Consider the following 13,564-nt stretch of genomic DNA (forward strand, 5'->3'; position numbering starts at 1 on the left):
TATATATATATATATATATATATAGTATATAAAGTTATTTAACACATATTGTATATAATCTTATACAAACACATTTCTTGAATATTATTAGCACGTACGACATTCTTTTTGCACAATCCTCGAACAAAATTCACAAGCTAGCAGTTCACACAACATATTTTTCTATATTGTTCGTGTAGAGAATATAGTTTTTTAATAAATGTATAATTTTAAAAATTATATGTAGTAAAATAAACTACTTAGAAATGTAATAAGAAAATAAAATTACATATGAATAAACAAAATCCATAAATTGACAGATTAAAATTTAGTTAAAATATTTTTACTTTGAGAGTTATATCTTATACGTACAGAATTTTTTTCACTGTGTGTAAACTTATTGCATTGCAATATTTGTCTCGTAAAAAGTTTGTCAAAAGTTAGTACAAAAGGTTTTAGTTTAAAAGCTAATATAAAAATCGTTTACATATAATCCACTTAAAAGAGGATTATACAGATATATAATGCACAAACGATATTGTTACTTCAAAGATAAATTAGATACTCTTTTTAATTGAAAGTCCGACAGCAAACGATCTTGGCGTATCTCTGACAACTGAGTGATCAGAACTCCGTCCATTATCCCTTTTTTGTGTCTCATGGATCTCATTATTTCTCTGACGCAGTCAGAGAAAGGAAGCTGATCTCCATGAGTTCTAAGGGTTTTACAAACTTCTTGTATAAACCACGAACCTGATAAAAATAAATTAATTATCAAACATTACGAAAACAAAAAGATTAGTAAATTGCGTCTTTGCCACACAATATTTGTTTTTAACTTTTTTATTATGTACCACTTTTGAGAAAAAGTAGCTTAAGTCTAAATATATTAGTCATTTATATAATACCTTGCTCGGTATGACGTATTGATGCAAAACCTTGTATCGTCGACATAAACATATAGAAATTTTCCAATGAGCTTATGTATACGGGAGATTCTATTACTCCGTTCCCATCTTTTACCAAATCTTTAGTTTTACTCCCTGTAAATAAAATCGAGTTACGTACATCACACTTTGAACTAATTTTTGTGTAAGTGCTGCTTATTTACCAAGTGTATTCCCTTGGCAAGCTTGAATGATAACAATTTTTATGACATCTTTCAATTCGATGCAACAAACCGCTTTTTCAATTGCCTCCAATGGAACTTCTTTCTCATCTGCTGATATTATGCTACCTATAATAAAAACCTACGTATACATAAACTTATTTATTGTTTATTAATTGTAACCACTACTTAACTGTATAAAAAACTATCTATATAAATTTGTATACATTTAAGTTTAATAAAATACCTGCTTAACATACCTTTACATCCATGACTTAAAATGCAGAGAAACAAACAATCGTATTTATTACCATATTCTTGTGGAATATTCTTTATTTTCTCTAACATTTCTTCTTCAACTAAATCACTGAATATCACAACTCTGAATCCAAAATCTTTCAATGTTTCACGTAGATTGTTACAGTCTGCTTCAGCACCAAATCGTGGTTTATACTTAAACGATAAAAGAAAATGTAGAATAATATAAAATTTCTTCTTTGTGATTTTAAATATTTAATACACATTACATTAATACCTCATGTCTAAAATGTATCTGATTAATAACAATACACAATCCGCTGTTGATAGGCCGAACTCTTTTTTTATATTGTATTTCTGTATCAGATGGTTCTTCAAAAGAAGAAAGTGATTGACAATTCTTATTATTTGTATTGAAAGTTTTATGAGTGTCGACAACATGGGAAGGATGCGACATTTTTTCCAAATCTAAACAAAGACTTTTTAACTTAATGTCTTTAAATTTGTGCAAATGTTTCAGTAATTTTTCCATGTTATACTTTTTATCTGAAATCAACATAAAAATTCATATAATAATTCAATTGTCTGTAAAGTTATACTTCTTTAAAAGTATATGGTAATTATACAATACACACTTGTAATGTTAATATATCCAATTTTTATCCAATAAAGGATGTGTAGCTCAAGATAATTTACATTGTCCAGCACAGATTCGTAATTAGAAATTTCAGACTTAACACAGTTTAATAATTGTCTTTGTTCTTCCTCACTCAAAGATTCACATACTTTGTATAAGCATTTTGCAATTACATTTATATTTCTTACACACATCCCTACTTTTGGGACATATGACAGTTCTAAGTTCTCAAATGATAATCCTAATTTTCTTATCACTTCTCGATTGTTTAAAATACTTAATGCCTCTAAAAGTTTATCTTCCCAATCTTTTGGATAAGTCTTTACAAAATCTGTAATCATATAAGTATTGTTTTCTAATTTTGACTTTTGAAAGAGATTAATAATGAAAGAGATATAATCTTCATTTTTATAATCTTCCATCATCAAAAATAATATAGAAATTTTTTCATCCATATCAAGATCATTTTCCATTTGTTTCAAAATATTCATGTTCACAACTGTGGAAGCTACAACGCTTCCATCAATGTTACGTGCATCTCTTGACAACATGTTATTTTACTTATACATTTCACATTGGTGTAGCAAATTTGATGTATATGTTTTTTCTTTCTGAAAAATATTTATTAATTGTTAATATAAATTCTATATAATATTGTTAATATAAATTCTATATAAATCTATATATCAATTTTTTATTATATAACAATCACAAAGTATATCTAAACACATTACTTTAATTATTAATTATTCATCGTAAGACTGTTACAATAAAAAAAAAAAAAAAAAAAATTGCAAAAAAATAAATATATTATATAGTTTACTCACTTTTTTAAATATTATATGTTCTGATATTGAATTTTTTAGGTTGGCGAAGGAGTTCGCTCGTACCTCACACGTTATCCTGCGAATGCAACCATATTTATTTATGTCTAACGTTATCAACGTAGATATGAGGAGTAAACAATTTTATCGACGTGTCGTATGCTCATGTGAAGCTGCCCCATTGGCTAGATCGAGACCACTGGGAAACAGTCTTGACATAAGTCAATTTCATGAATCTCCGATCCAGCTAATCGGCTGAGTATCATGATTGGTCAATTCTGCTAAACAATTAACGCGATTGGTCAATTCCCTCGAGATAAATCAGCACATCAAGTCAAACCGAGATCTTAAAAACTTTACAGAGATCATTACCGGGGGGGGGGGGGACATTTATTATTAGGATTAATTAACGATCAACAACGTTACATTATAAATATGCTTATGTTTATTATAAATACCAGCAATATCATAAATACTAGTTTATCATAAATACCAGTAATATCATAATGGTTTTTTTTTTTTTTTTTAATTTTTTTTTTTATTTTGTTTACATGCGCCTGACAATTAATAACCTTCGTCCGTCCATGTGACGTTGTAATCGGGATACTTTTTCTGCAGTATCTCGACCGTCAGTTCGTGATTAGCTCTGCCGTATTGGTACGAGTATCCGTAGACTTTGATGACTTTCTTGTCGGGGTCGTGCTCCATCCTTCCGCCGCCCACGCACTTGCCGCGCAGATTGTGTTCGCGCAGGAGTCTCTTCAATTTGTTCCACACGTCTTGATGATATTCGCATTTCCCGTCGCCTCTGACAACGTGCTTTGAGTTGTCGTCCGATTTGCTCTCGAAAATCTGGCACAACACGTACTTAAAAGTTCCCGTATCGATGTTAACATCCTCTATCTTGTCCATGATGGAAAATGCACGCGAATACGTCCACTTTAAGGATCTTATCGTGATACCTGATACGAGTCGCCGCCACTCGTTTATCATCAATGTTCACCGGTATACTCGATTTAACGTGATACGACCATTGGCAATGTTTACTTGTCTATGACCTTTGACTTTGTACACAAAACGCGAAACTGCCATACGGTTTACGATATTCTCCGTACTGTAATGGAGATTAAGAGCATCTCCGTTGACCAAGTGGCGGAAAAGTTCACCGTGTCGCGAAAGAAAGTTCGCCGCAACGTTTGTCCATTTGTTATTAAAAAAAAAAAAAAATCGTCACGTGGAGAATCGAAAAAAAACATCGTTAGCGGCATTTACGTTTACGTTTTTCATCTTTTCAAAATAATCACGGAAGTTCGAAAGTTACTCGACACGCGCTTGTCATCTCGCGTTCACACGTGTCAGGTATTCGTCGTCCTGGACAGCGATTGGCCAATTCCTTCGTTCAAGTTCCCGGACAAGTTTCCAGCCATTTTTGTCATAGCGTTGCGAGCACAAGCCCTAAGGAATCGCACCGATTCCGCAAAAGTAGTGCGGAACATCCAAGCACCTTCGGATTGTAATCATATGTGATACATGTAAATGAGGAAAACACGTCAACACGAAAAAAAAAACTGGCGGTCGAGTGGCGGATCGCGAATTAATGACGAGCAATTAAATGCGACGTGTTCGCGACACGAGGAACTTAACTGACATTATCTGTCATCGATGATTAGTACGTTTTATCGCGCACACGTAGTACCTGTTAACGTACACGCACAGTCGGACCCAGTGAACTCGTCATTCTGTTTGCGACATGCGATTCGCGTTGTCGCACGGTCGTCGTCGCTGTTTCCGCAGCTGATCGACATCGTCAAATGGACATAATCCCGGCGACAAGTGGCTACGCGATATCGAAGTATTCGAATATATATCGAAACAAGCGAGAATCGGCGAGACTTTTTTGGAATGTGATATCGCAACACTGGCCGTGCCGCTGTAAAAACACGCACATTGTAAAAAAAGAAAAACAAAAACAATGAGTTGGCTGTTAAGAAACAATCCGATACGAACGAGCTTCAGCAAGCCGCGGTCCAGAGACTCGCCCCCAAAAGATGCCGATCCGTCCGCGTGTTACGACAGCTTCTGCAAACACTGGCAGCAAACTTACGAGATTATCGTGCATTCTTTCGTAAGGATGTTTATTTTTTTTTTTTTTTTTTTTTTTTTAATTTCAATACAGAACAGTAGAACAGTGTCAACATCGAGTCTAATTTATTAGTAACGTTTTGCGACACGATTTGTTACGTCGAAAGTAGTTTTATAATAGTGAGACAATCAGCTTTTTTTTTTTTTTTTTTTTTTAGGGTTTTTTTTTTTTTTTTTTTTTTTTTTTTTTTAATTTCAATACAGAACAGTAGAACAGTGTCAACATCGAGTCTAATTTATTAGTAACGTTTTGCGACACGATTTGTTACGTCGAAAGTAGTTTTATAATAGTGAGACAATGGAATTGTCAGAGAATTGTCTGGTTTTTTTTTTTCAGCCTCCTAAAGGGTTGCCTAGTCAAGACGACGTGCTGGGAGTTGTCAATCATATCGAGCAAATAGTAACGCTGCTGATGCTGGAGTTGCGAGACTCGACGTCGCATCACTACCGACAGCAGACCAATGCCGCGACACATTCACCGTGCTTGGAATATTTATTGAGTGAAAATTTACTTGTTAAGTTATACGATTGGAGTGTACACACAGGAAGGTACTTGTATTTGTAGTTTTAATATGTGACACTACAAGTTTCCACGCACTCCTAATTGGCATATTGTAAAGACGAACAACATCTCTTGCAGATTCAATAATGCTGTGAGATTGCAACAGATAAAGCTTTACGAGCTATTGGTTTCGCACAGTGGTACTCTTCTCGCACACGAACCTGTGACAAGGCCGCTTCTAAGGTTACTGGAAGATTGCACAAATGACATTATGCCACCAGAAGTGGAACAGAAATTAGTAGTGCTATTGAATCAGCTGTGCGTCGCATTGATGCAAAATATGGCGTTGCTCGACCTGTTCTTCCAGCCAAATGCAATTGGGAAAAACAAGTTAATAGCTCATTTGTTCAATTACACGTGTTGAGAGTACAAGAATTGTATGTAATTCTTACTGAAAGGGCCGATGTGATTTCAGATTCATCATATTCAACTTATTGATATATCGTGTTCACAAAGAAAGCATTTGCCAGCCAGCACGTGACGCTATGTTGTTGTGCATGTCGCTGTCAAAGAAAAACGACGAAGTGGGATCGTACATTGCTGAGCATTCCGACATATGTTCTGTAAGTAATTTCTGTCGAAGTGAGACTGGGGTAAAAAAACAACAAGCGCATGGAAAATAATGTAAACTATTTTGCACTACAGGTACTAGCTTATAGTTTGAGCGCATTTTATTCTGCTCTTCCAAGAAAACTCGATATTGAGACTGACGATTGGCATCAATTGACGCCGGACGATGTGAACGACCTGCCAGCACTCACGCAATTTGTGAATTTGCTGGAATTCTGCAACGCGATTGCACAAGTGGCGCATCCAATGGTGCAGAAAAAGTTGCTTGAATTTTTACACCAAGGTTTTCTGGTGCCTGTTATGGGTCCTGCTTTGTTACAGGTATTTAACACAACACGCGCGGAAATTCTCGAATATATCCATGATATAAGGCTTTTATCGTGGCTATGTTCCAAAAATTTACACTGCCAGCAGTACTAAAAATCTATACGTTCACATAACATATATATTTTTAGTAGTGAATTTTGGAACACAGCCTATGTGATACAAGATTTTCTCATACTTCGAGATTGATTGATGTCACAAGCGCAAGTTAACTTGTTTATTTATAACAGACGTTACTCTATAGTTTGCCTCATTGCATGTGGTGAAAGAAGGTATTAATAGTGTATATAAATATATATTTATATGTTAGATTATGTGTATAAATAACACAAGATATGCGAAAACGTGACACATTTACTGAATATTTTTATCTCAATGTACATTGTTTTCATTCATGATTTTGATGAACTTCGTCATTAGACGTTGCCGGATTCTTAGTGAAATTGCGTTTTTCATAACTTCTGCACAGATCAAATAAATCTTAAATCTTCTTGCACAAAAAAAGAGAAAAAAAAACATGCACTTTTATTGCTTTTAATTGAACAATCTTATTGTGTGTAAATTGCATTTTATGTTATCGAAATGTGCAAATTGATCAATGTGGTGATGGTAGAGAGCTAAAGCGCACAATGATATCAAAGCTAATACAAAATTATTGACGTTTTATGGTGTTGCTGGTGTCTTTCTCTATCTGGTGATATTTTTATGATGCTCATAGGATTCTCTTGGCTTGACCGTAGAACAGCTAGATGCGCAACAACATTGGGTTAGTACAAAACTGTCACTTTTCGTAGTATAGTATTTCAGTCGATGCTTGACACGCATAGCGATAATTGATATTCAATGTACTTGTCAATAATTTCTTAAATAAGTTTTATTTGTCTAACTTTCGAAATTGATGGCACGAATATCTTATAGTTCTCATTTATTTGATTTCAGTGTACAAAAAGAAAATTTTTAAAATAATAATTTTAACATAATTATTTTAATTTTATTACAGCGTTACAATTTTTTTATGAAAGAACAATATAAAACTGTCTAAAACAATATACCGCAAGTATTTACTGAAATACTGATACTTATAGCTATATCATATTTACTTTTCATATTTATAAAATAACTTTTGAATTATAAACCATAAGTGTAGTTTAATCTCTTATCAAACAAACAAACAATGTGTTATCTATTCTAAGATAAAAGAAATACTGATCAATAAAGAAGATGATAGATAAGATCAATGTTTAAACGAACGTGGTTTACAATTCACGCAACGCACACTCTTTCATAATAAATAATTCATAAAACACATAGCGCTATTGTTGCTTCGCTTATCGCAATTATATAGTTTTCCGCTTTTTTTGCAATTTTATACATATATTATTTATGTGTGACGTTTTTATACAGCTTCTTATTTCGTTATTATCTCTTTGTATTTTCATGCTAGATAAGCTGATAACTATTTTTGTATTAATATCTCTATTATCATTACAAATATCAGCTCAACATATCTGAGAGTTTTAGTTTTATAAAATCAATGTACGTATTATAGCGCTACGCGCTATTGAGCAATAAATCGGTTTCGCGAGAGAGTAAGAATTGTCCGTTGTTCGACTTTTCGTGAAACTGACGCATGCTCGATAGCTTATAAGGAAGGGTGAACATTTATTGTTTAATACTATGACGAAATATTTTACATGCATTTGTTTCAATTCTCTCTTTCCTTCTTTCTCTCTTTCTCTCTCTCTCTCTCTCTCTCTCTTATTATTTTAAATATACAAATGTTTCATACCCTTCTTTTGCCACATAAAAAACCTTATAACACGTGTGTGTAATTTTGAAATAAACAACAATTAAAAATTTAATATTTCTGTAAAAATTACTTTTTTTTCTTTTTCTTTTCAACATATTTCTTTGTCAAGATAATGTTACGTTACATGACAAAGTAATGTTTTTACTAATTACTAATCATTACATCATCTCACATATATATCGATGGTAATTGTTAAAAACAAATGTGTCAATAAAAAAAGCATGCGATCTTGTTTACATTTTATCAAACGTTCTTAATGTTTTTATAAGCATTTGAAAATACATTTTACAGACGACCTTAGAAGAATTAGTCGCAGCAACGGCTTATTTTGATTTGTTTCTCCGATCAGTGACCGAACCTGGCTTGTTGCGGTCGCTCGTTAGGTTTTTATTAGAAGATAATTATGACGACTCCAGGATACTGGATAGTCTGATAAAAAGGATATCCTCTCGCTCAAGGGTAAATTAGAGAAACTCAGTTCGATCAAACATTTTTCTAACGCAACTTGTTTCTTATGTATTTTTTCTTTTTTTTTTTTTTCGTTTCAGTTGTGTTTAGTCACTCTGGCGTTGTTCGAAACTCTGGTGAACTTGAACTGCGAGGACGTCATGTTGGAGCTTTGTCTGGGCGCTTTGAATCCGTGCTCGCATGTGATGCTATCTCAACGTAGTCGGCTGAGAGACGTGGATCCTTTCGGACGAGCAGCGGAGAAGTTTCTATCTCTGACTCCGCGTTGCTGTTCCACGTTCGCATCGTCGTCGTCGTCGTCGTCGTCGTCGTCATTAGACTCTCAAACAAACTCTTTACCGAGCGCTTGTACATACGACAAATCCTCATACACCTCGTCCGATTCAATGAGATCGTTACCGGTGACGGTGAATCACGGCTCTAAATTGCTGGACAGTTTGTACGGAAATTATCACGCGTATCTCCGTGACGCGAGGCAGAAAATCAAAGCCTGTCGTATCGCGTGTTCCAATTGGTCCTGTCGTTACGACGGCAGTTTGCCGCGAAACAGTAACGCCAGCAGCGCGAACACACTGATAGACGAAAATACGTCCGATCAGTCGCAGAAAAGAACAGAAGAATCGAGAACGTCGCCGTTGGAAACGCTCAAAACTTCAACGAGTTCGCGCGAAAACGATCAAGACACCGCAATCGACAATGTACTGCTCAATATTCAGTCTTTGTTGGAGGGCAAAGATTTGAACAGCAATGAACACAATAGTAAAAACGAGTTGACTGCCACGGTCGCGCTGTCCCTCGAGGAACAGGCGAAATTAGACGCCGACATCGCGGAACTGTTGAACGAGGACATCGGAGTGACATCGAGGTGTACGGAAGAAACTTGTTTTGATAAAAAAGAACCCGACAGTTGTATAGACGAGTCGACAACCGCGATGAATTCGCTCATGTCGCTAGGAGAGAGCAGCGGATACGAGAGTTACGCGTTCAAAGGATCGCCCGAGTCAACGCCCGAATCAACACCCGACAACGAGATAAACGAAGATCGTATAAGCGAGCACGACGAACACGAAGAAATGGACGTTACCATTAAGAAAGAAATCAGCGACGAGTCGAATGGAATCGCGGATCTGAGCGCTCCGACGATTGTGGAGGAAACGTTATCGAACAAATCAAAGGATGCCTCGTGTCGACAAGACGCGTTCAACGGCCAGCCGAACGTCGGCACATTTTTGGACGTGGTTCTGCGAAAACTCGAGTGCATGACGAGCAATAACTTGTATGTCAATTTACATCTCACCGGCCTTATCAGTAGACTCGCAATATATCCGCAACCTTTGCTGCAATCTTTTCTGCTCAACCATTCTCTTGTGTTTCAACCTAGCATCAGATCTCTATTCCAGGTAAATATTCATTGTGTATTCGAACTGCAGTTCCGAACGATATAAAACTATTGAAACAATGTTATTATTATAGAAAGTCAAGTGGACTCTAAATTAAAGTAACGTTTTTGTATTTTGCAGGTACTTGCGTCATTGAAGCACAAAATAGATCAATTTCTTTCGAAGCATAATAACGTGGAGTTGTTGGTCGAACAAGCTAGGTCGTTTTTAATCAGTCGAGAAGACAAGCTGGTAAACGCAAGAAAAAATGCGATAGAAGCCGCCGCTCAATCTTCATCCGTTACCCGCCAAAAGCATTCGCTGGCGGGTGAATCGTTTGCAATAGGTATCATCTATTTTATGAACTTTAGCTAAGCAAACGTGCTTTATTATTCAAGAATATTTGCATTGTTTTTCTGTCTCTCTTGATCATTCTGTTACTTCTGCTTTGTGTGTATATATACCGTGTAAGGTTATATTAAAATTACATCTTCTCTGAATATTTGTACCATGCATGTCGGAAGTATTCAAAAGACGTATGTATCGAATAGAGAATATATTCTAACAAACCATACGAGATATATATATATATAAATAGAAATAGAAATTTTAAACTGCTACACTCTTGGTTTATTTTCAGGAGAAGCAAGAAGAAAAAGTTTGACACTGTCGTTTACACAAATCTTCAAACGAACGGGAGTCGGCTTCGGTCCGAGCAGTTTACCGAGTTCCAACAATCAACCGTCCAGTATATCGGAAGATCAACTGCAAGAAGTTAGATCTGGATATAGGTAAGTCATTTTTTTTTTAATGACGCTTCTCCTCGGATATCTCGCGCTTGTTGAGTAAAATTTCAAACGTTTCTTTTCAACAGGTACAGAAAAACGTCATGGGAATCGCCGAATGAAGTAAGTCCGGAGCAGAATGTTGTTCTATGCGCTGTTATATTAGACGAATGGCTTAAAGAGCTCGCGGCAATCACGCAGGAGCATGCAATTATGTCTCTTACAGACGATATTGAGTTTAAATTTTAACGTGTAAGTTCGAACACCAAAAATTGTAGTAGAATGTTCTCCGAAATGTGTTTGACAGGCTTTAGATACATGTAGAATAGTTCAAAATGTTCCTTACCAATAGAGAAAGAAAAAAATTTTAGAGTAGGATATCTTTCATTTACTTTTCTCTTTCGACAGGGTTTTGGAATACGCTAGTAATGTGATAATATCATAGTTTGTAAAAAAAAAAAAAAAAAAAAAGAAAAATTAATTGTAATCCTTGCTCCAAAAAGCGCAATTTAAAAAATGCGAAACCGTTAGATGCTGGTTTAGCATGTATTTTAAGGAACCAACGCAATATATTGAAAAACAAATTTACATTGTAGTCTTAATTAGTGTCCTTGGAAATTATATATATATATATATATATACATGTATAAAAAATGACGAAGTTTTATTAAGACAAATGTCCGAAGCATATTTTTAACAACAAAATTAAACTAAACAAATGTTCAGCACAACGAGACAATATTTTTACAATTCTCTCTCCCCTGTCTTGTAAAATACATTTATAAAAATAAGTATATCATCATATGCATACATATATTTTTAATATTATATATACATTAAAACTTAATTTATATATGATTATCATTAGTCTTATGTACTTTGATTTTACGATTGCCAAGTCCGTACAATTGCCGTGTTACAAATTTCAAAGATATACTTTAATAAGTAGCAATTTAGTAGCAACAGCTTAGTCCGACATATGTATCAATATGTTGTAATAAAAGTTAGAGATAATGTATTATTAATTAGTTATAAAAACAAAAAACAAATATGCGCGCAAAGTTTTTAAATATAATTGTTATCGATATACATCTATATGTTTATATGTTACAGTTTATGTAGATGTACTTAATGCTTTTGTTTCGTGATTTTAGATATTTATCTGTTAAACAATTTAAAATAACTAAATAAGATATAGCATCGTGTTTTCAAGTACAGATAATATATATTTTTTCTTCTAAACTTACTTGACCTTACTTAAATTGTGTTACGAGTCTAGTATACGATACGAGAATGTTAATGTGTTATTTATATTTCTTTTGGCAAAAATGGCATTGTTATAGTTTTCTCTTTTTGAAAGTTTATTGCTTACTGTAAGAGTTTTAGATGCTTTGTATACATTTACTATATATTTAAGTACGCGGTAAAACAATCGTGTCATTGACTACTTGCCAAAACTTTTTTTGTTTTTGAATAAATTAAATTATATACAAAGATATGAAAGCGAAATAAGTAATTTATATTTAACATAAGTGTTCACATAACACGCGCGGTGCACGTGTTAAAATATAAATGTTACGCTGAAACATCTCAGCTTGAAAAAAAAAAAAAAGGTTTTATTATATACATTTAAATTTGGAACGTTTCATTAATTAGCACACACATCAAATTATTTGAATTGTGATATTAAAGTAATCTTATACGTTACTGTAAATGCACAATACATATATACGTTTTAAAAAAATTAAAAATTAAAAAAATTGCATTTTCTAAGAAATGAAAACGAAAAAATACCAAATTCATTATGAGCCTAATGAAACAAAGATTATGTTTTACGTTATATAATTTTTCTCTTTCAAAAAAGGAACAAAACTAAGAGCACGATATGTAATAGTGCATAAATTTATAATGTTATGTGAAAACAATATAGTTAAAAAATTGTGTAATATATTGTATTATTGTATTATAAAAAAAACTGTTTAAATAAACGTTGGCCTAAAGTAACAATACTCGTATTATTTCTCTTTGTGGAAGTCGCATAATTATAACAACAAGCAAAAAAGTGTTTTCATCTGTTTTATTTTCTTACAATATCTCTCATTACTAGTATATCGTAGTTACATAAGTAAAGCGCGTAGTGATTTCTGCTAAAATTCATTCCTGGTGTTCACTTTTTTATAAAGTTGTTTTCTTCGAAAGAGTTACAGTGTGTTATACATGCATGATATACATGATAAACTGGAAGTTTATATCAGTTTCAAAGATTTACACTCAGTTACATTAATTTTTATGAAATATAAAAATCTTTTGTTTCATATATATATATTTAATAGTAAATATATATATATATATATATTTACTATTAAATACTAATACTAGTAAATATATATATATATATATTTATTTACTATTAAGCTTCTTGCCGATATTAAGTCTACAGTACAGTGTTAGCTAAATACGCTCTGAAAGCTTTGGAACAACAATGTAATTGTATAAGTAAATTCTATAGGCAAAAGCTGATGTTTACAACTTACAATTTTATACGTGCTGTTTTTTAACAAATGCAACCTCCTCTCTCTCTTGTTCCGAAACATATATATAATTCAACTTTTAAATAAATAAATATAAACTTGCAGTCTCACATCATTGTGTGGCTTGGAACTCTTGCTACTCTACGATCTCTTCTTCAGTTCGTTTGCTATAACATTATGTAAAATA

General features: G+C 33.5%; 3 protein-coding genes across 6 annotated transcripts; 1 reads left to right on the forward strand and 2 right to left on the reverse strand.

The window, feature by feature from the left end:
- Positions 1-16: 16 nt before the first annotated feature.
- LOC109856665 (caspase-8-like) lies at positions 17-2,896 on the reverse strand. 2 transcript variants are annotated; one of them, XM_020432194.1, is made up of 7 exons: positions 2,810-2,896; positions 1,981-2,593; positions 1,623-1,891; positions 1,348-1,540; positions 1,091-1,216; positions 888-1,022; positions 17-732 (listed from the first exon to the last, which is right to left on the reverse strand). In XM_020432194.1, exons 2-7 carry the CDS (start codon positions 2,531-2,533, stop codon positions 521-523), a joined length of 1,488 nt encoding a protein of 495 aa, XP_020287783.1. In that variant the 5' UTR covers positions 2,534-2,593; positions 2,810-2,896; the 3' UTR covers positions 17-520. The 2 variants fall into 2 exon arrangements, with proteins under 2 accessions (XP_020287783.1, XP_020287784.1); XM_020432195.1 differs by having other exon boundaries at positions 2,873-2,889.
- A 354-nt stretch (positions 2,897-3,250) lies between these two features.
- LOC109856667 (sex-regulated protein janus-A-like) lies at positions 3,251-3,885 on the reverse strand. The gene has a single exon (XM_020432199.1). The coding sequence runs from the start codon at positions 3,797-3,799 to the stop codon at positions 3,371-3,373; it is 429 nt and encodes a 142-aa protein (XP_020287788.1). The 5' UTR covers positions 3,800-3,885; the 3' UTR covers positions 3,251-3,370.
- Positions 3,886-3,978: 93 nt separating this feature from the next.
- LOC109856666 (UPF0518 protein GJ17503-like) lies at positions 3,979-11,656 on the forward strand. Of its 3 annotated transcripts, XM_020432196.1 has the most exons (12): positions 3,979-4,931; positions 5,286-5,497; positions 5,589-5,840; positions 5,926-6,073; positions 6,156-6,401; positions 7,123-7,170; positions 8,506-8,673; positions 8,763-10,082; positions 10,203-10,407; positions 10,586-10,597; positions 10,702-10,852; positions 10,936-11,656. In XM_020432196.1, exons 1-12 carry the CDS (start codon positions 4,779-4,781, stop codon positions 11,093-11,095), a joined length of 3,075 nt encoding a protein of 1,024 aa, XP_020287785.1. In that variant the 5' UTR covers positions 3,979-4,778; the 3' UTR covers positions 11,096-11,656. The 3 variants fall into 3 exon arrangements, with proteins under 3 accessions (XP_020287785.1, XP_020287786.1, XP_020287787.1); XM_020432197.1 differs by lacking the exon at positions 10,586-10,597; XM_020432198.1 differs by lacking the exon at positions 7,123-7,170.
- Positions 11,657-13,564: the final 1,908 nt, after the last annotated feature.

This window comes from Pseudomyrmex gracilis, unplaced genomic scaffold (genome assembly GCF_002006095.1).
Source record: "Pseudomyrmex gracilis isolate BER0280 unplaced genomic scaffold, ASM200609v1 scaffold_130, whole genome shotgun sequence".
Classification (NCBI taxonomy): Eukaryota; Metazoa; Arthropoda; class Insecta; order Hymenoptera; family Formicidae; genus Pseudomyrmex; species Pseudomyrmex gracilis.